Genomic DNA, 14,079 nt, shown 5'->3' with positions numbered 1-14,079 from the left:
GTATGAAAAAGAAAATATGACGAGGGGAAATATTCGTTTTATTTCATATATTATTAAGGAATGGTAGGTTTTCCTAATAGTTTTTGAATAACTTCAAATAACCAACTCCGTATCTTCAATTTAAAATTCTTCAAATTATTTCAGTAATGTTTACTGCCGCTCGATAGCAACAGCAGTTTGCAGCAGAAGTCCTGACGTCATATTTGAATTCCACTGCTTTAATACATAATTTGCTGTATTTAAAGGGTATAACATTCTATTCGTTTGCGATGGCATCATCGCTAATTGGTTCGTTTCTTTTGTCGCCACTTTCGTACCATTGCACATGACAATATACACACAAACACATATTTTTAGGAAAAATGTCACCCCCACTGACAACAACAGCGAATTGTCACTTGAAATGTCAAAAGTGGTCAAATTTTTGAGTGTAATCTACTTTTTCCGAGTTGCGTGATAAAATTTGGCTTTTTCTTTCAACTAGCAGTGTAAAAAAAGTATTTTTCTGTCGAAAAAGTCAAATTGCGTAGTTAAATGGCGCATTCATAGAACGCTGTGTATATTTACCAAGTATTTTCGTATAAGCTGCTTAAAATTGCCCTTAATGCTGGATTGAGTGCTCCAACACTCATACCAACGCATAAGTGCGTTTTATGATAGCAGCAACGGCTGCAGGCTGATTCATTTTTAAGGACCCCACTGGTTAGTGTTAAGAAAAAAATTGCAATTGAATAGGTAAGCGACAAAGTATATTTATACATCGCTGAATTGTCTTGGAAATATTGGTTTTGAAAAAAATAATAATAATAAGGAACTATTTACTTATTATAGTTGAAGCAAGTCTATTCCTATCACGGTTACATCAATATCCCAGTACCATGTATCAGACCGCTTGCAATGTCGCTACGACTGGCTCATGTGTGCCTGGTACGGAAAATGATTGCGATGCTGAACGTCAAGCTGCACTTATGGCACAGCAGCCCCCCACCGCACCGGTGGAACCAGATTACAGCGGATTCGATATAGTCAAAGCGACACAGTACGGCGCTATTGCACGTGTACGTGAGCTTATTGAATCTGGTTGGGATGTTAATCAACCCGATAGTGAGACTGTAACTTTGCTACATTGGGCAGCCATTAATAATAGGCGTGATATAATACGTTATTTCCTGGAGAAAGGCGCGATTGTAGATGCTGTAGGTGGTGAATTGAATGCGACACCCTTACATTGGGCAACAAGGCAAGGGCATCTCGGTTCCGTTGTGCTGCTGATGAATGCTGGTGCTGATCCACGCATACGTGATGCCGAGGGCTGTTCTTGCATACACATTGCAGCACAGTTTGCGCACACAGCTCTGGTTGCGTATTTCATAGCAAAAGGTGTTGATCCAGATTTGCAAGATCGTGGCGGAATGACTGCGCTCATGTGGGCCGCTTGGAAGGTAAATTTTAACATTATATGTGGTCATTAAAATATTCAAGAAATTATTGTTAGGTCTGTGCACTGGATCCCGTACGTTTATTGCTCACGCTTGGCGCAAATCCAGCTATGGTCGATTACACGCACGGCAACACTGCGTTACATTGGGCCATACTGGCACGCAACGCTACTGCGATTTCTACATTGGTTCTAAAATCACGCGCCTCCCTCGACGTTCCTAATTTGCGTGGCGAAACGCCGTTAACAATGCTAGAATCGCAGGCAGGCGCAATATGGATTGGTTCCAAAGTATTAGATCGCGTACGTGAGGCTTCACAAAAAACCCAAACACAACGGTCATTAATATCACGCCTACGTCATGATAAACGTCTACGTTGGTGGGCAATGGTTGCTTGTCCATTCACGGCGTTTTATTTAGCTGGCGTCGTATTTACACTAAATACACTGTATATAATTAAATTCTTCCTTCTTGGATGCTTGTATGGCATCTTCCATACGCTTGGTAAGGCATTATTCGATGAGCATTTACTGGCATTATTACCGTTAAGTGTGTATCTGGCGACGAAAGCGTGGTTCTATGTCACGTGGATTGTATATATTGTGGATGCGGTTTCGTTTGCGGAAACCTTAATGTTTTTAGCTTGCTCCGCAGCGCTTTGGGTATGTTTTATGAAGTCATGGAAAGGCGATCCAGGTATTATACGGCCGACGCAGGAGCAACGTTTCAAAGTAAGAACTCCTTTGATAGATTGCGTGCTAAGATAGTTTTGTGTGAACTATTTCTGCGCATATGCTTATAAACTATATTTTAGTTCTTCCGTTGCATTTAACTTATTATTTGAATAATTCACAAAATAATAATTTTATATTACAGACGATTGTCGAATTGTCAGAACGCGGTGGTATTGGGTTTGAACCCTCTTCTTTCTGCTCCGGCTGTCTGGTACGGCGTCCGATACGTTCAAAGCATTGCAGCGTTTGCGATCGTTGCGTTGCGCGTTTCGACCATCACTGCCCCTGGGTGGGCAATTGTATTGGTCTCAAGAACCACGCTTACTTTATGGGTTTCCTCTGGATGTTACTCATCATGTGCGGTTGGATGTTATATGGTGGCGCCTGTTATTATATCTATCAATGTAATGTATACTTTACGCTCGTGCCGCTGGCGGATTTCCAAAAAGCAATTATGGACATAGCCAATTGTAATGCCTGGGTCGGTTGGGTGATGGCGAATGCATTGCTACATCTTTCCTGGGTTGTGTTGCTAACAATTTGCCAGACATATCAAGTCGTCTGCTTGGGTATGACTACTAATGAGCGCATGAATCGTGGACGATACCGGCATTTTCAGGCGAAAGGCGGTCATAGTCCTTTCACACGTGGACCATTCAACAACTTGGTCGATTTTTTGGAGTGCAAATGTTTTGGCTTAGTTCAACCGCGTCATGTCGATTGGATGAATTACTACGATATGGATATGCAGGTGGGCCGTGCAACGGTGGAACAAGAACCGCTATTGCGTGGCAATGCCGATGGCGAAGGTGGTGGCACTGAGTTGGCGCACTATCAGTACGTGTAGGATAAGTCGAATCGGGATGCGGAGACGCGCAATGCACCCATAGCAAATGTTTAAGCAAATACGCAGGCATGTCACGATCGTAAAGGTAAAGAAACAATGGCATTTTTTCAAGTGCTTTAATTAACAGGATGTGTAGAGGTGGTTTAGAAGTGAAATGGTTTGTGTTAACAATGCTCCGTTGTTGTAGTAGTGCTTGCGAAAACTGGGCGTCTTGCAAATTTTCTTTAAATATATTTATAAATTTATTGAATTAATTTTGCGTTATTTTTTATACAATTTTACAAGTTCTTATTTATATAAAAATTTGTCAACTGTCACTGCTACAACAACATTGTATGTAATGTGAATAGTCAAGCCATAGGGGACATTTGCTAAGCGTATTAAACTTTTATTGTATTATATATAAACCTAATTATTATAGTTTATAATATTTATTATGCTTGGGTGGAAGATGCGTAAACAAAGCATAAGTAAGTTTTATTTCGTTGATGCGCCTATTCAATTATATACTTAATACAAATGTAATTATTAATACTAACTAATTTTTTATTTGTAGTTCGATACTTCTTAAAAGTTTTAGATAGCAGTTTATGAGCAATATAGAAAGCTTTGCCAGTTTAGGTTAGGAATTTTTTATTATTTCAGACTAATCACTCGCTGTACAAACTTAGTTAAATCATTTTTAATAAATACTTACTAGCAATTATTAGCATGAACAAAGGATTATATGTGTAGGACATTGTAGTGCATTTGCAGTTTGGGCAGCCGTATGTGTGTGGTCAACGTAAACCGATTCAAAATAGTATGAAAAATATTGTGCATCATAAATAAAATGCTAACGAAATGACATTAGATATATGGAGAACAATTTGTTATAAGAAAAATGTATTGCTTACTTAAAATTCTTGATGTAAAACAAGCTATAAAGATAAGCAAAGTGGTATTTGGCGTTGGAAAGTTGTAAAGTTATTTCTAGCTTGAAATTTATATTTTCGACTTAGCCGAAAAGGCATTGTTTATAAAGTTAAATTATATATTTCAAAATATATAAAGAAACATGTTTTAAAATATAAAATTTAATTTAAACATTGTGAAATTGTCATTTGTTAAAAGAATATGTTTTTTTATTTTTGTTAAACATTTTAATTAAATTTTTTTCCATCTTTCTATTTCGGTTCGGTTTTGATGATATACATTTTCAATTTGAATAATTTTTTCGATTACTTAATACCTTAAATAATTTCAAAATAAAATTAAAAACTTTTTTTTACTAAACTATTCACTTCGAAGTAATAAATTTGTAATTTCATTTTATAAGTTTTTTTATTTTATTTAATATTATATTTATTATATTTATTTAATTTTTTTAAAATTATATTATTACTTTTTTTAATTATATTATTATTATTTTTATAATAATACATATTTTTTTTTTTTTAATAAATTTCTCTTTATCTGATAACTCAATTCCAACAAAAACACTGCTCTCATTCGACAAGAAAAGACAAAATTACATAATACTAATATCTTTGTGCATGAATTAATGAAATATAGCTAAACAAAACAAACACGATATAATATTTATTCTAAAAATCCCGAAAAACAGTTTAAAATAATGTAAAACTTAAGAACAATTTGACCTACTTAAGAGACATAAATTAATATATTTAAGAAAGAAGTAAAAACCATTTTACATATTGTTTAACTTATACAAATAAATCAAATTTTTCTTTTTAGAAAATATTTTTAGAGGCCTTAATGTTTAATGTTAGCCAACTACTCTTTCGCAAAACGAAATTTGGCTAGCAAGTATATATGTATGTATATTTATTTTATTTAACGTAATTGATTTTGTGTCATAAAACAAACGTTCAATGCACGTGACATTTGCTTTTTACAAAATCTATACTTGGCATTTATACTTAATTATAGAATATAAAGCGCAGTTATGAAGTATTACAACAAAGAAAATTTTAATACGCACATTTATTTTGTTACTTCTAAGTAATACAACAAACTTGAAATACAAGGTGTAGTTGAATGAGGAAACGTAGTTTTATACCGAAAAAATCATCAAGTTGAAAACCGACTTACTTAAACCGTAACTATGCGCCTACATATATACATATACATATGTCCCACCAAAACACACACAAAAATCAGATCTAAAAATTAAGCATGCAAAAATCATAAAAGAAGCTTGAGGTAGTTGTAAAGTATCACAAATGGCCATACAAAATTCTAAAAAATGCACAACTTTTAGAACATTTTATGCAGCATTTAACACTTGCTCCTCTTAGTTTTTTCTGCGCCAAAATATTCGATAGTTGCTCCCACCAGAACAAATGTAAATAAGCAGATACAGTTACGAACATAAATACAAAGCCAGTGAGCAAAACAATATTGAGAAAATTTGTTTAGTGTTTTAAGACTATTATTAACAAATAAAACTAAATCTGAAGATGAAGATGAAATAAGTAACGATATTGATAATTTTGCGTATATTGTTAGCCGCAAATTATTTATTTTGCTTATTGGAAAGCGTCAAAGATTAAATTGTTCACAAATTTACGATTGAAAGTTAAGCTATATATAATAAACAAACGAGAACAAAACACCAAATATTTTTGTTATATAAACGAAAAATAATATTAAAAATAAAAATTTATGTCTTTTTTTTAATTTGTTAATGTAAAATAAAAGTAGCTACATAAACAAAACAACAAGCTAGTTAACCTAAACTTATATCATCAAAGATCAGTCATCGATAACTACATATACATTTGAGCGTTAAGATAACAATAATAATAAATTCAACAAAAAATAATATAATTGCAGAATATATGTATATGTCAACAAAACTATGCAAGCATTGCGCGTATAAGAACTGTACATTTCAAACCATTCTATCTTATACCATCAAATAAAAATAATTAATAAAAAATATAAAAAATTCTAAAAAGTTGCTTTGAATACTGACTTTTGACCAAGGAAAGCAAAAGTGATATCTCATATATAAAAAATTTTAACTAAAAAGCTAACAATTTGCACCAAACATTCTAGTCAGCCAAACATGCTAAAAATACGTTCACATTACCATTTAACTTACATATAAATAAAATATTTTTAACAGCTCTATAATAAATTGAAATATACACTGAATAAAGCTGCGTACGAGTATGTATAATTAATAAAATTGTATGAAATGACATTTTAATTTTTAAAACTTGTGAAAAGTGAAGGGAAATTATTAATTAGCTTATTATTATTTCAATGCAAATAGCAATCACGTGGATATGTACATATATATTTCGTGGAAAGTCTCACATAAATTTAATTATATTTAATTTATTTCTGCAATTTATTTAATTTAAAAAGTTTATGTTTTAATAGCAGTTATTTTTACAAGCGTTTTTTTTTTTTTCTTTTGATTTATTGATATGAAACAATAACAAATAATAAACTTCAAAGCATTTGAAGAAAATGAGAAAATAAAATGAATAAGTAATATAAAAGATACAATTTCTACAAACGTTCGTTAACTTAATATCTAATAAGGGAATTGAATAACAGTGTTTTGAACATTTCCGACTGATATTTTCTAGCACATCGTTTTACTAAGACACATTTTTAATAGGTGTATTAACTCCAGTACATTTTCTAACGCAATAAAATAAAAAAAAAAAAATGAAAAAAAAGCTTAAGTAAACTAAGAGAAATCATTGTCTTTGTTTTTTGAAATTTATTTTTAAAACTCTACAATATTCATAGCTATATATCTGTGTGTGCTTTATACATATATAAATGTATATTTATAAATTCAAATATAAAATGAAGTATTAAAAAAATATACTATATAGTAAACTTTTGCTTTACATAAGTTGTAAACAATAAAAAACAAACAATGCTAATGTATATTTAATAAGACGTTAAACACAAAAGGGAATATGTATGCAATGCTATTAAAAAGGCTCTTTACTGTATGTATATGTAATAATATTAATTTTTTATTTAGCAATCGCATTAAAACCCAACAACAGCAACATGAACGCAAAAAAAATTAATTTCAAAAGATTCATACATACATATGCATACAAACTTGCATCTGTGTGTTATAGCCTCAAAGAGAGAATTATAATGAAATCAATATTAAAGCATACAATAGTTTGTGTAATCATTTAAATAATATTTAGCAATCAATAAAATTTAAATTGTAGTTCATAAGAAATATTGAAATAAATATTAAATACGAAAGAGAAAGAAATAAATAAATTAATTTAAAAAGATTATATTTTATTTTTATTTAAATTAAATTTAAATTTTTGGCGTAAATGATATTTAGCTAAATTATTCCGTTGATATTAACGAAATAGGTATTAATACATAGTTTGCTGCCATTTACTCTTAGCTGATATTGAGCAATGTCTTTATTTACATAATTATTCTTTGTAAATATAAATTTTTATTATTAAACAAATAAAATTAGAAAACAACCCAAAGGTATACGCATTTTATTTTAACCGTTTCACTTGTAATGCAACACTGTGTTCTCTTTACACAGACACGTCATAACCGCTACGCATGACAAACAATTTTTGACATAAATCAAACCGTTCACATCGTCTGCCTATAAAAAAAGTGAAAATACGGATTATTTTCACATATGTATTTATTATAATTAATCCAAATGTGCGTGCATTAACTTTTATAGGGAAAACAACTAAATCAAGCTATATACCAACAATATAAATAATAAGTATATTAATACCAGCCACCAACGTATTGTAGTGATAATAAAATGGGTAAGTTCTATGTGTGGCAGCAGTGACAGATTGGCTAATTTGGGAATAGAACCTTTATGCCAATTGTCTGCCGGTGTTGTGAGTAAACTCTGCACAAAAAAATAACAAAAAAAAAATTACCTTTTAGTAGTTAAATAGTTTGTATTATTCTTAGGTGGTGTATTAAGTTACTTTCGCGGTCTGCTTGGTTCACGCGAAATGCGCATACTGATATTAGGGTTGGATGGCGCTGGCAAAACGACTATTCTTTATCGTCTGCAAGTCGGTGAAGTGGTCACAACAATTCCGACTATTGGCTTCAATGTCGAACAGGTTACGTACAAGAATTTAAAATTCCAGGTATGGGATTTGGGTGGTCAGACAAGTATAAGGTTTGTAAATTAAATAACTTATAAAAGAAAAACTCTTTATTTAACGTTCTTTGGCATTTAGACCGTATTGGCGTTGTTACTATAGTAACACAGATGCTATAATTTATGTGGTGGATTCTGCAGATCGAGATCGGATAGGCATATCTAAAGATGAGCTGCTGTACATGTTGCGAGTGCGTATTTTTTAAATACTATATATATGAAGTTCTAAAAGAATATTGTTTTTTTTTTTTTTGGTTTTACTTATAGGAAGAGGAACTTGCCGGCGCCATACTTGTTGTGCTCGCCAACAAACAAGATATGGAGGGTTGTATGACCGTGGCGGAAGTGCATCATGCGCTGGGTTTGGAAAATTTAAAAAATCGAACTTTTCAAATATTCAAAACATCAGCGACCAAAGGTGAAGGCTTAGATCAAGCGATGGATTGGCTTTCCAATACGTTGCAAAGTCGTAAATAGTGCAACTAGAAATATAGAAAAAACTCCTTCTCCCATAACAACTTTACCCAAAAAAAGTTCTTTAAACTATTTTATTTGTTCTTAATTTTAAGTAATTACTATATGCATTTTATATACTTACATATAAAAAAAAAAAAACACGTAAATGAAATCAAGTAAATTGTTGGTAGACAGCACATAAGGCAATTGCAAGTGTATATTAATAAGATAACGTATTGATAAAAACGAAACGCTACTATGATGTGACTTCACAACGGCGCTCCCTAACAAATAATCTATAATAATACGGGTTTAAAAATATCAAAAAATAGTTCTGAAGCAAACTATTGCTAAACTAAAGTGTTTAAAGTCATTAATTGACTGTGTCATAAACAAATTTAAAGTCGAACCTTTAGTCGTGTTAACAAAAATTATCATTTTAAAATAATTAGTTTGCCAAATTTAAAAACATGAATTAAAATTAAACAAAATAGGGTAGCGCTGCGCTTTAAACTACCAACGCGCATTGTAGGTTTTTTTTTTTTTAGTTTATAGTCAACGATTGGCGCGGTATCTTTGTAAAAACAAAAAACAAAAAAACAATATAGCATTAATAAAAAAGATAAAAATAAGTTGTGGTATTATCTGTAAAACACTACGCAAAGTTTAATTATCTGGAAAAATGTCAAGAACGCGTGTTATATTATTATTTTAACGAATTAAATTAGAGAAATGGTGCCGAATTCGCAGTCCTTGGCCGGATATGAATCCGGGTTCGTTCCGATGGTTCAGATCGGGTCATTATTGCAAAGGACTGTCATACAAATTGAATGATCAAAATCAAGTTCTCGCATGGAACCCTTTTTTTCACTAGATTATTTAACAGAATTTTCAGTCTCATAACAATAAGAAAGCATGTTTAGAAGAAAGTTAGTTTTTTCTATAGTGTTTCCAACTATATGTACCTGCAATACAAAGTGATCGATCCAATTAAAGTAATTATTATCATTTATTTGTTAAGGGTAATATAGTTTCGGTGCAATCTAAGTTAAAATATAATATGTTCTTGCATTATTATTGTAGTTAAGCGCATCATAGATTAGCTAAGACATTTTATGTCTGGTTCAAACTTAAAATACTCCATTATTCCCAGAAAAACGTCATTAGAGCGAAGTTTTTCAGGTTGCATTATCCTCCGAATTCCCTGCGCATAACCTTGACATTTTACACATTGTTTCTCAACATTTTAAATTTATTCAGATAAACCAAATTTGGATAGAACATTTCAGATTCTGTTATTTAGAGGTAAAACAAATAAAATATAAATACAGTATTCTTAGCAACCGATTCGCAATCAGACACAAAACACTTATAAACTATTCATGCAATATAAACGGTAGTGCGTCACCAATCCGGCGCACCGAAACGCTGTACACGCTTTTCCTGTGTATCCAAATCCATTCGTATCTTTTGACGCATGTAAAAGATCGGACAATCTCGATTCGAACACAACACCTCTTCATGCAGCGAACCCTGACAACGTTGACACTCGGTCCACAAGCGATCGAAAGTCTCTTCCAGCGAGCGTTTTGCCACGATTTCGCGTTGATAAAGTTCGCTCATGCGAGGTTCACAATGTGGACATAACGCTGCCTTTTCATAACCATTCGGCATCAGCGCACGACAGCCAAGACATGACGATTTCTTAGTCATAAAACCAGCCAGACCACCAACCTTCGAGGTTACCACCGAACGCGTTCGTGTATGTTCACCCTCTGTGTGCAGAAGTAGTTGGTGTTGAAAAATACAAAGCCAAGCTAATAAATTCTGCTAACTTACTCAACAGTATAGATTCGGCGCGATCTCCGAGCAGCGGTTCGAATATGCGTAACAATGGTTTCGATAATTGTTGCTCCAAATAGTAATTAGCGTCAATGGGCACACAATTCTCGAGCACATACAATGGATCCTCAGCCTTCATGTAGGCGGGTGTATTTTTTGCCGCAGCGCAAATCACGTAAGGCACACGATCACCCAATTTAGGTGCTGTGCCAGGATCACGTTTCTTCATTTTGTTCGCTAATTCTACATGCGCCTGCTTAGCAGCATAATCAGTCTTTGCCAATTCTTTAGTAATCACCAGCTGTGAGATGTCGACGCGGTTACAGAGCAAATCGGCTATGACACGTTTCGCATATTCTACGGCGCCATCGGGATTGCGTTCGATAAGCAATTTTTGCAAGCAAGTGTTCATGAGATTCGCAACCAGTGGTGAATTATCGCGACGCACGGTTTCAATGCCTGGAATGGAAAATCATTAAATATTGAGTAAAAAACTGAAGCAAAAAAAATAAAAAATAAGTACACATACCTTTGCAGTCCATTTTATCATATGTTTCGGGACGCGTGAAATACAAACCAGCATAACGTTTCTTATTGATTAGCAAATAAGGGTAGTAAACCTTTTCGAATTCCAACTTAATGGGTCGCACAAACTTGGCGCTAACTATTTCGGCTGCTTCACGGCCGAGTTCCATTGCGCGTTCCAACGTTTTTACACCAAAGTTCACCATCACCGAATCTGTGTCACCGTAAATGACGACTGCATCATTTTCGTAGTTATTAGCAATTTTGTAATGTGTTTCCACCTCATTTTTTGTCAACTCGATCATTGTACGCCCGTAAGCGGTGACACTGCCCGATATTTCCAAACAAGGTAATTTACCGACCTGCGCACCTGTGAAACCATACACCGAATTGGCGGATATTTTTAAAGCCAATTGTCGACCATCGAGCACCTTACGGCGGAAGCAATCTTTTTCAACCTAAAAAAAAGTAATATTATTAAAAAATAAAATTCAAAGTATTTATAGCATTTACCTTCAAATCATTTTTGGCACGCTTACGCGCAGCAAGTAGAGATTGCAGAATTTCTGGCAGCAGTCCGTTACGCACTTCCGAGCGTACAAATGTATTGTTGGCTGGCGTACGTTCCACTTGGGAATCCGTTAGACCGAGACGCTCTTTCATACCCGGCTGCACTAGTGTGGTATAGCAGAGATTATGCGCAATCATAATACTAGGATATAGAGAAGCAAAATCAAGTGTCGCTATGGGATCGGCATAGTATCCACGTTTTGGTTCGATAACTGTAGCGCCCTCATATTGCTCTTCAGACGCTTTCGACTGGTAGGCGGGCATTATAAAACCCTTGGTACGCGCGGCACGTAACAATTGACTTAGCACTTTAATCTGTTGGCCACGTGTTAATAAAGATTCCAACGGCACACCCGTGACCCTCGCCATTTCCATGTAATTGACAATAGACATAAGTTTATCTAGCAAACGCAAGGGTAAGTAAGCATCCTTAAGGCAATACATAGCCAAACGACGACGTGTTTGCTCATCACCATTTTGTAGATCTGTGATAATGCTGTGATGCACATCTTCTTTCTGCTCTTGTAGAAAGTGATAGCTTACAGCATTTAATGTGTATGAGCGCAGCTTATAGTCGCGCAACAGCACGAAGAGCAAATCGAAGGGAACACGACCCTCAAAGTTTACATACTTGTTCTCTCGTCTACCCATTTGCTTTGATTGTAACACTTGTTCTTTAATAACTGAACGGATATTTCTTATGCGTCCGAGATATTCGAAATTCTTCACCTTCAAGTGTGCAGCGCGGTTAAGAAGGTAGGGTATATCAAAATTATTTATATTATAGCCGGTTAAAATATCCGGATCGACTTCGCGCACAAAACTCGACCAGGCATCTAAAAGTTCCGTCTCTTTGGGAAAACAACGTACATCGGAACCAACAATAGGCGCACAGTTGTTCAAAGTAAACACGTTTCTTATGAAAGGTTCGGGATCGCCTTGACGTATAACCATGTTGGCGATCTGTATGACCGGATCCATTTTAGCTTCAGGAAAAATACCTTTACGTCCGGCACATTCAATATCGAATGATAGTATACGAAAAGGCGCAACCTTAGACCACTCTCCTTCAGGTTCATGTGATATAAATTTGTCATATGCAACATCAACTTCGATTTGACAACGCGATTCTGGTAGGGGTTTAGTATTTTTATTGCGTATACGCCATGTACCTGCTGGCAATTCTATCCAATTACAACCCACTACATGTGTGTCAACCATGAAACGTATATCGAAGTCAATATTGCTTTCAAAGGCACGACAGTCTTGAAAATCGAAATCCGACAATATTATTTGATTTGAAAGTAATCGCACTGCTGCTGCAACCAGTTTAGGCACTGTTACTGTTATTTTTATATAGCGTTGCTTATCATCACCTTGATAACCGTAAATATTAAGGCGTTCCACGAGCTGTACTTCTAACACAGCTTCTTGTACATTATTCTTGTTGCTGCGCATATCCGCTAATACCTTTTTGTCCAAAGCTTCGCGCAAGGAATTGCAGTGATTCCGTTCGAAACTACGTGGCGCTGCTATATAGAAATAAGGGCAAAAACCATGCACATGACAACAAACCGAATTTCCTTCCATTGTAATACCAAACATTCGTATTATTGGTACCGGTCCAATCTGTGGACCTGGCATTCCTGGCATCGGTTCGCCCAAGTAATTTTCTATATCTATTTGTTGAAATGTTAATTCGTCAGCAGAAGGATCTAAATTGGGGGGATCAACTCTAGACCATTTCACTGAGGTTTGTTGGTTTTCCGGACCTTCTCCCAGCAGAACATCCTTATCATCACCCCCTTCTCCGCCCATATCAAAATCCATTCCATCAAAATCATCATCTTCTTCATCATTCCTTTGGAAAATATTATGAAAACAAGTAAATATATACATTTTTCATAAAAACATCACCAATATGTAATCATAAATTTCGCCATTAACAAACCATTTCTTTTGTTGCTTTCCTGCGGTGGTGTTTCCATTTTTGTTTGCATTGCCGTTTTCCGGAAACTTTCTTTTTCCTGAAAATCCACTCATTTTATTGAAATATTCCTTAAAATCAGCTCAAATGCAAATTTTCCTCGCAAATTCTGACTTCATTAGTCTTTCAAATGTGCTGTATGGCATTTCGCGCCTTGCTTCGTAGGGATTGTTGATATTATATCGATATGTTGTTTATTTGGTTTGAAGCTAAATTTATAAATCGATTATCCTATAATTAAATCTAGATATCGTTCGTCAATAAATTTTTATGTAACGATTTTTTGTAAATTTTAAGAAGATTTTTTGTTTGCCTTGTCTTATGATTCCACATATATAAGGTTTATAGTAAAATGGATAATGCAATACGTAAGCTACAAAACTCTTCATTGTGATGTATAAGTAATATCATACCATTAGCAAAATTACCTTTATACCCATCAGTATATCAGTTCTTTAATATATTATTAACAGTGATAATTATACTTTTAGTGTAAATATATTAATCATATATTTGACTTAAAT

General features: G+C 34.0%; 3 protein-coding genes across 5 annotated transcripts; 2 read left to right on the top strand and 1 right to left on the bottom strand.

Annotated features, from left to right (window-relative positions):
- The first annotated feature begins 399 nt into the window (after positions 1-399).
- LOC108967193 (palmitoyltransferase Hip14) lies at positions 400-3,558 on the top strand. 2 transcript variants are annotated; one of them, XM_018930474.1, is made up of 4 exons: positions 400-702; positions 832-1,442; positions 1,496-2,170; positions 2,316-3,558. In XM_018930474.1, exons 2-4 carry the CDS (start codon positions 879-881, stop codon positions 3,018-3,020), a joined length of 1,944 nt encoding a protein of 647 aa, XP_018786019.1. In that variant the 5' UTR covers positions 400-702; positions 832-878; the 3' UTR covers positions 3,021-3,558. The 2 variants fall into 2 exon arrangements, with proteins under 2 accessions (XP_018786019.1, XP_018786018.1); XM_018930473.1 differs by having other exon boundaries at positions 400-735.
- Positions 3,559-7,610: 4,052 nt separating this feature from the next.
- Positions 7,611-9,263, top strand: LOC108967196 (ADP-ribosylation factor-like protein 1). The gene is made up of 4 exons (XM_018930479.1): positions 7,611-7,822; positions 7,977-8,193; positions 8,255-8,366; positions 8,443-9,263. The coding sequence occupies exons 1-4, from the start codon at positions 7,819-7,821 to the stop codon at positions 8,650-8,652; spliced, it is 543 nt and encodes a 180-aa protein (XP_018786024.1). The 5' UTR covers positions 7,611-7,818; the 3' UTR covers positions 8,653-9,263.
- A 394-nt stretch (positions 9,264-9,657) lies between these two features.
- On the bottom strand, positions 9,658-14,011 carry LOC108967224 (DNA polymerase delta catalytic subunit). 2 transcript variants are annotated; one of them, XM_018930514.1, is made up of 6 exons: positions 13,969-14,011; positions 13,520-13,764; positions 11,512-13,429; positions 11,003-11,456; positions 10,471-10,932; positions 9,658-10,406 (listed from the first exon to the last, which is right to left on the bottom strand). In XM_018930514.1, exons 2-6 carry the CDS (start codon positions 13,609-13,611, stop codon positions 10,036-10,038), a joined length of 3,297 nt encoding a protein of 1,098 aa, XP_018786059.1. In that variant the 5' UTR covers positions 13,612-13,764; positions 13,969-14,011; the 3' UTR covers positions 9,658-10,035. The 2 variants fall into 2 exon arrangements, with proteins under 2 accessions (XP_018786059.1, XP_018786060.1); XM_018930515.1 differs by having other exon boundaries at positions 13,984-14,004.
- Between the last annotated feature and the right edge of the window lie 68 nt (positions 14,012-14,079).

This window comes from Bactrocera latifrons, unplaced genomic scaffold (genome assembly GCF_001853355.1).
Source record: "Bactrocera latifrons isolate USDA-ARS-PBARC rearing strain unplaced genomic scaffold, ASM185335v1 scaffold_18, whole genome shotgun sequence".
Lineage (NCBI taxonomy): Eukaryota > Metazoa > Arthropoda > Insecta > Diptera > Tephritidae > Bactrocera > Bactrocera latifrons.
Note: the sequence above shows the minus strand (reverse complement) of the source record. Positions and strands in the feature narration are given on the sequence as shown.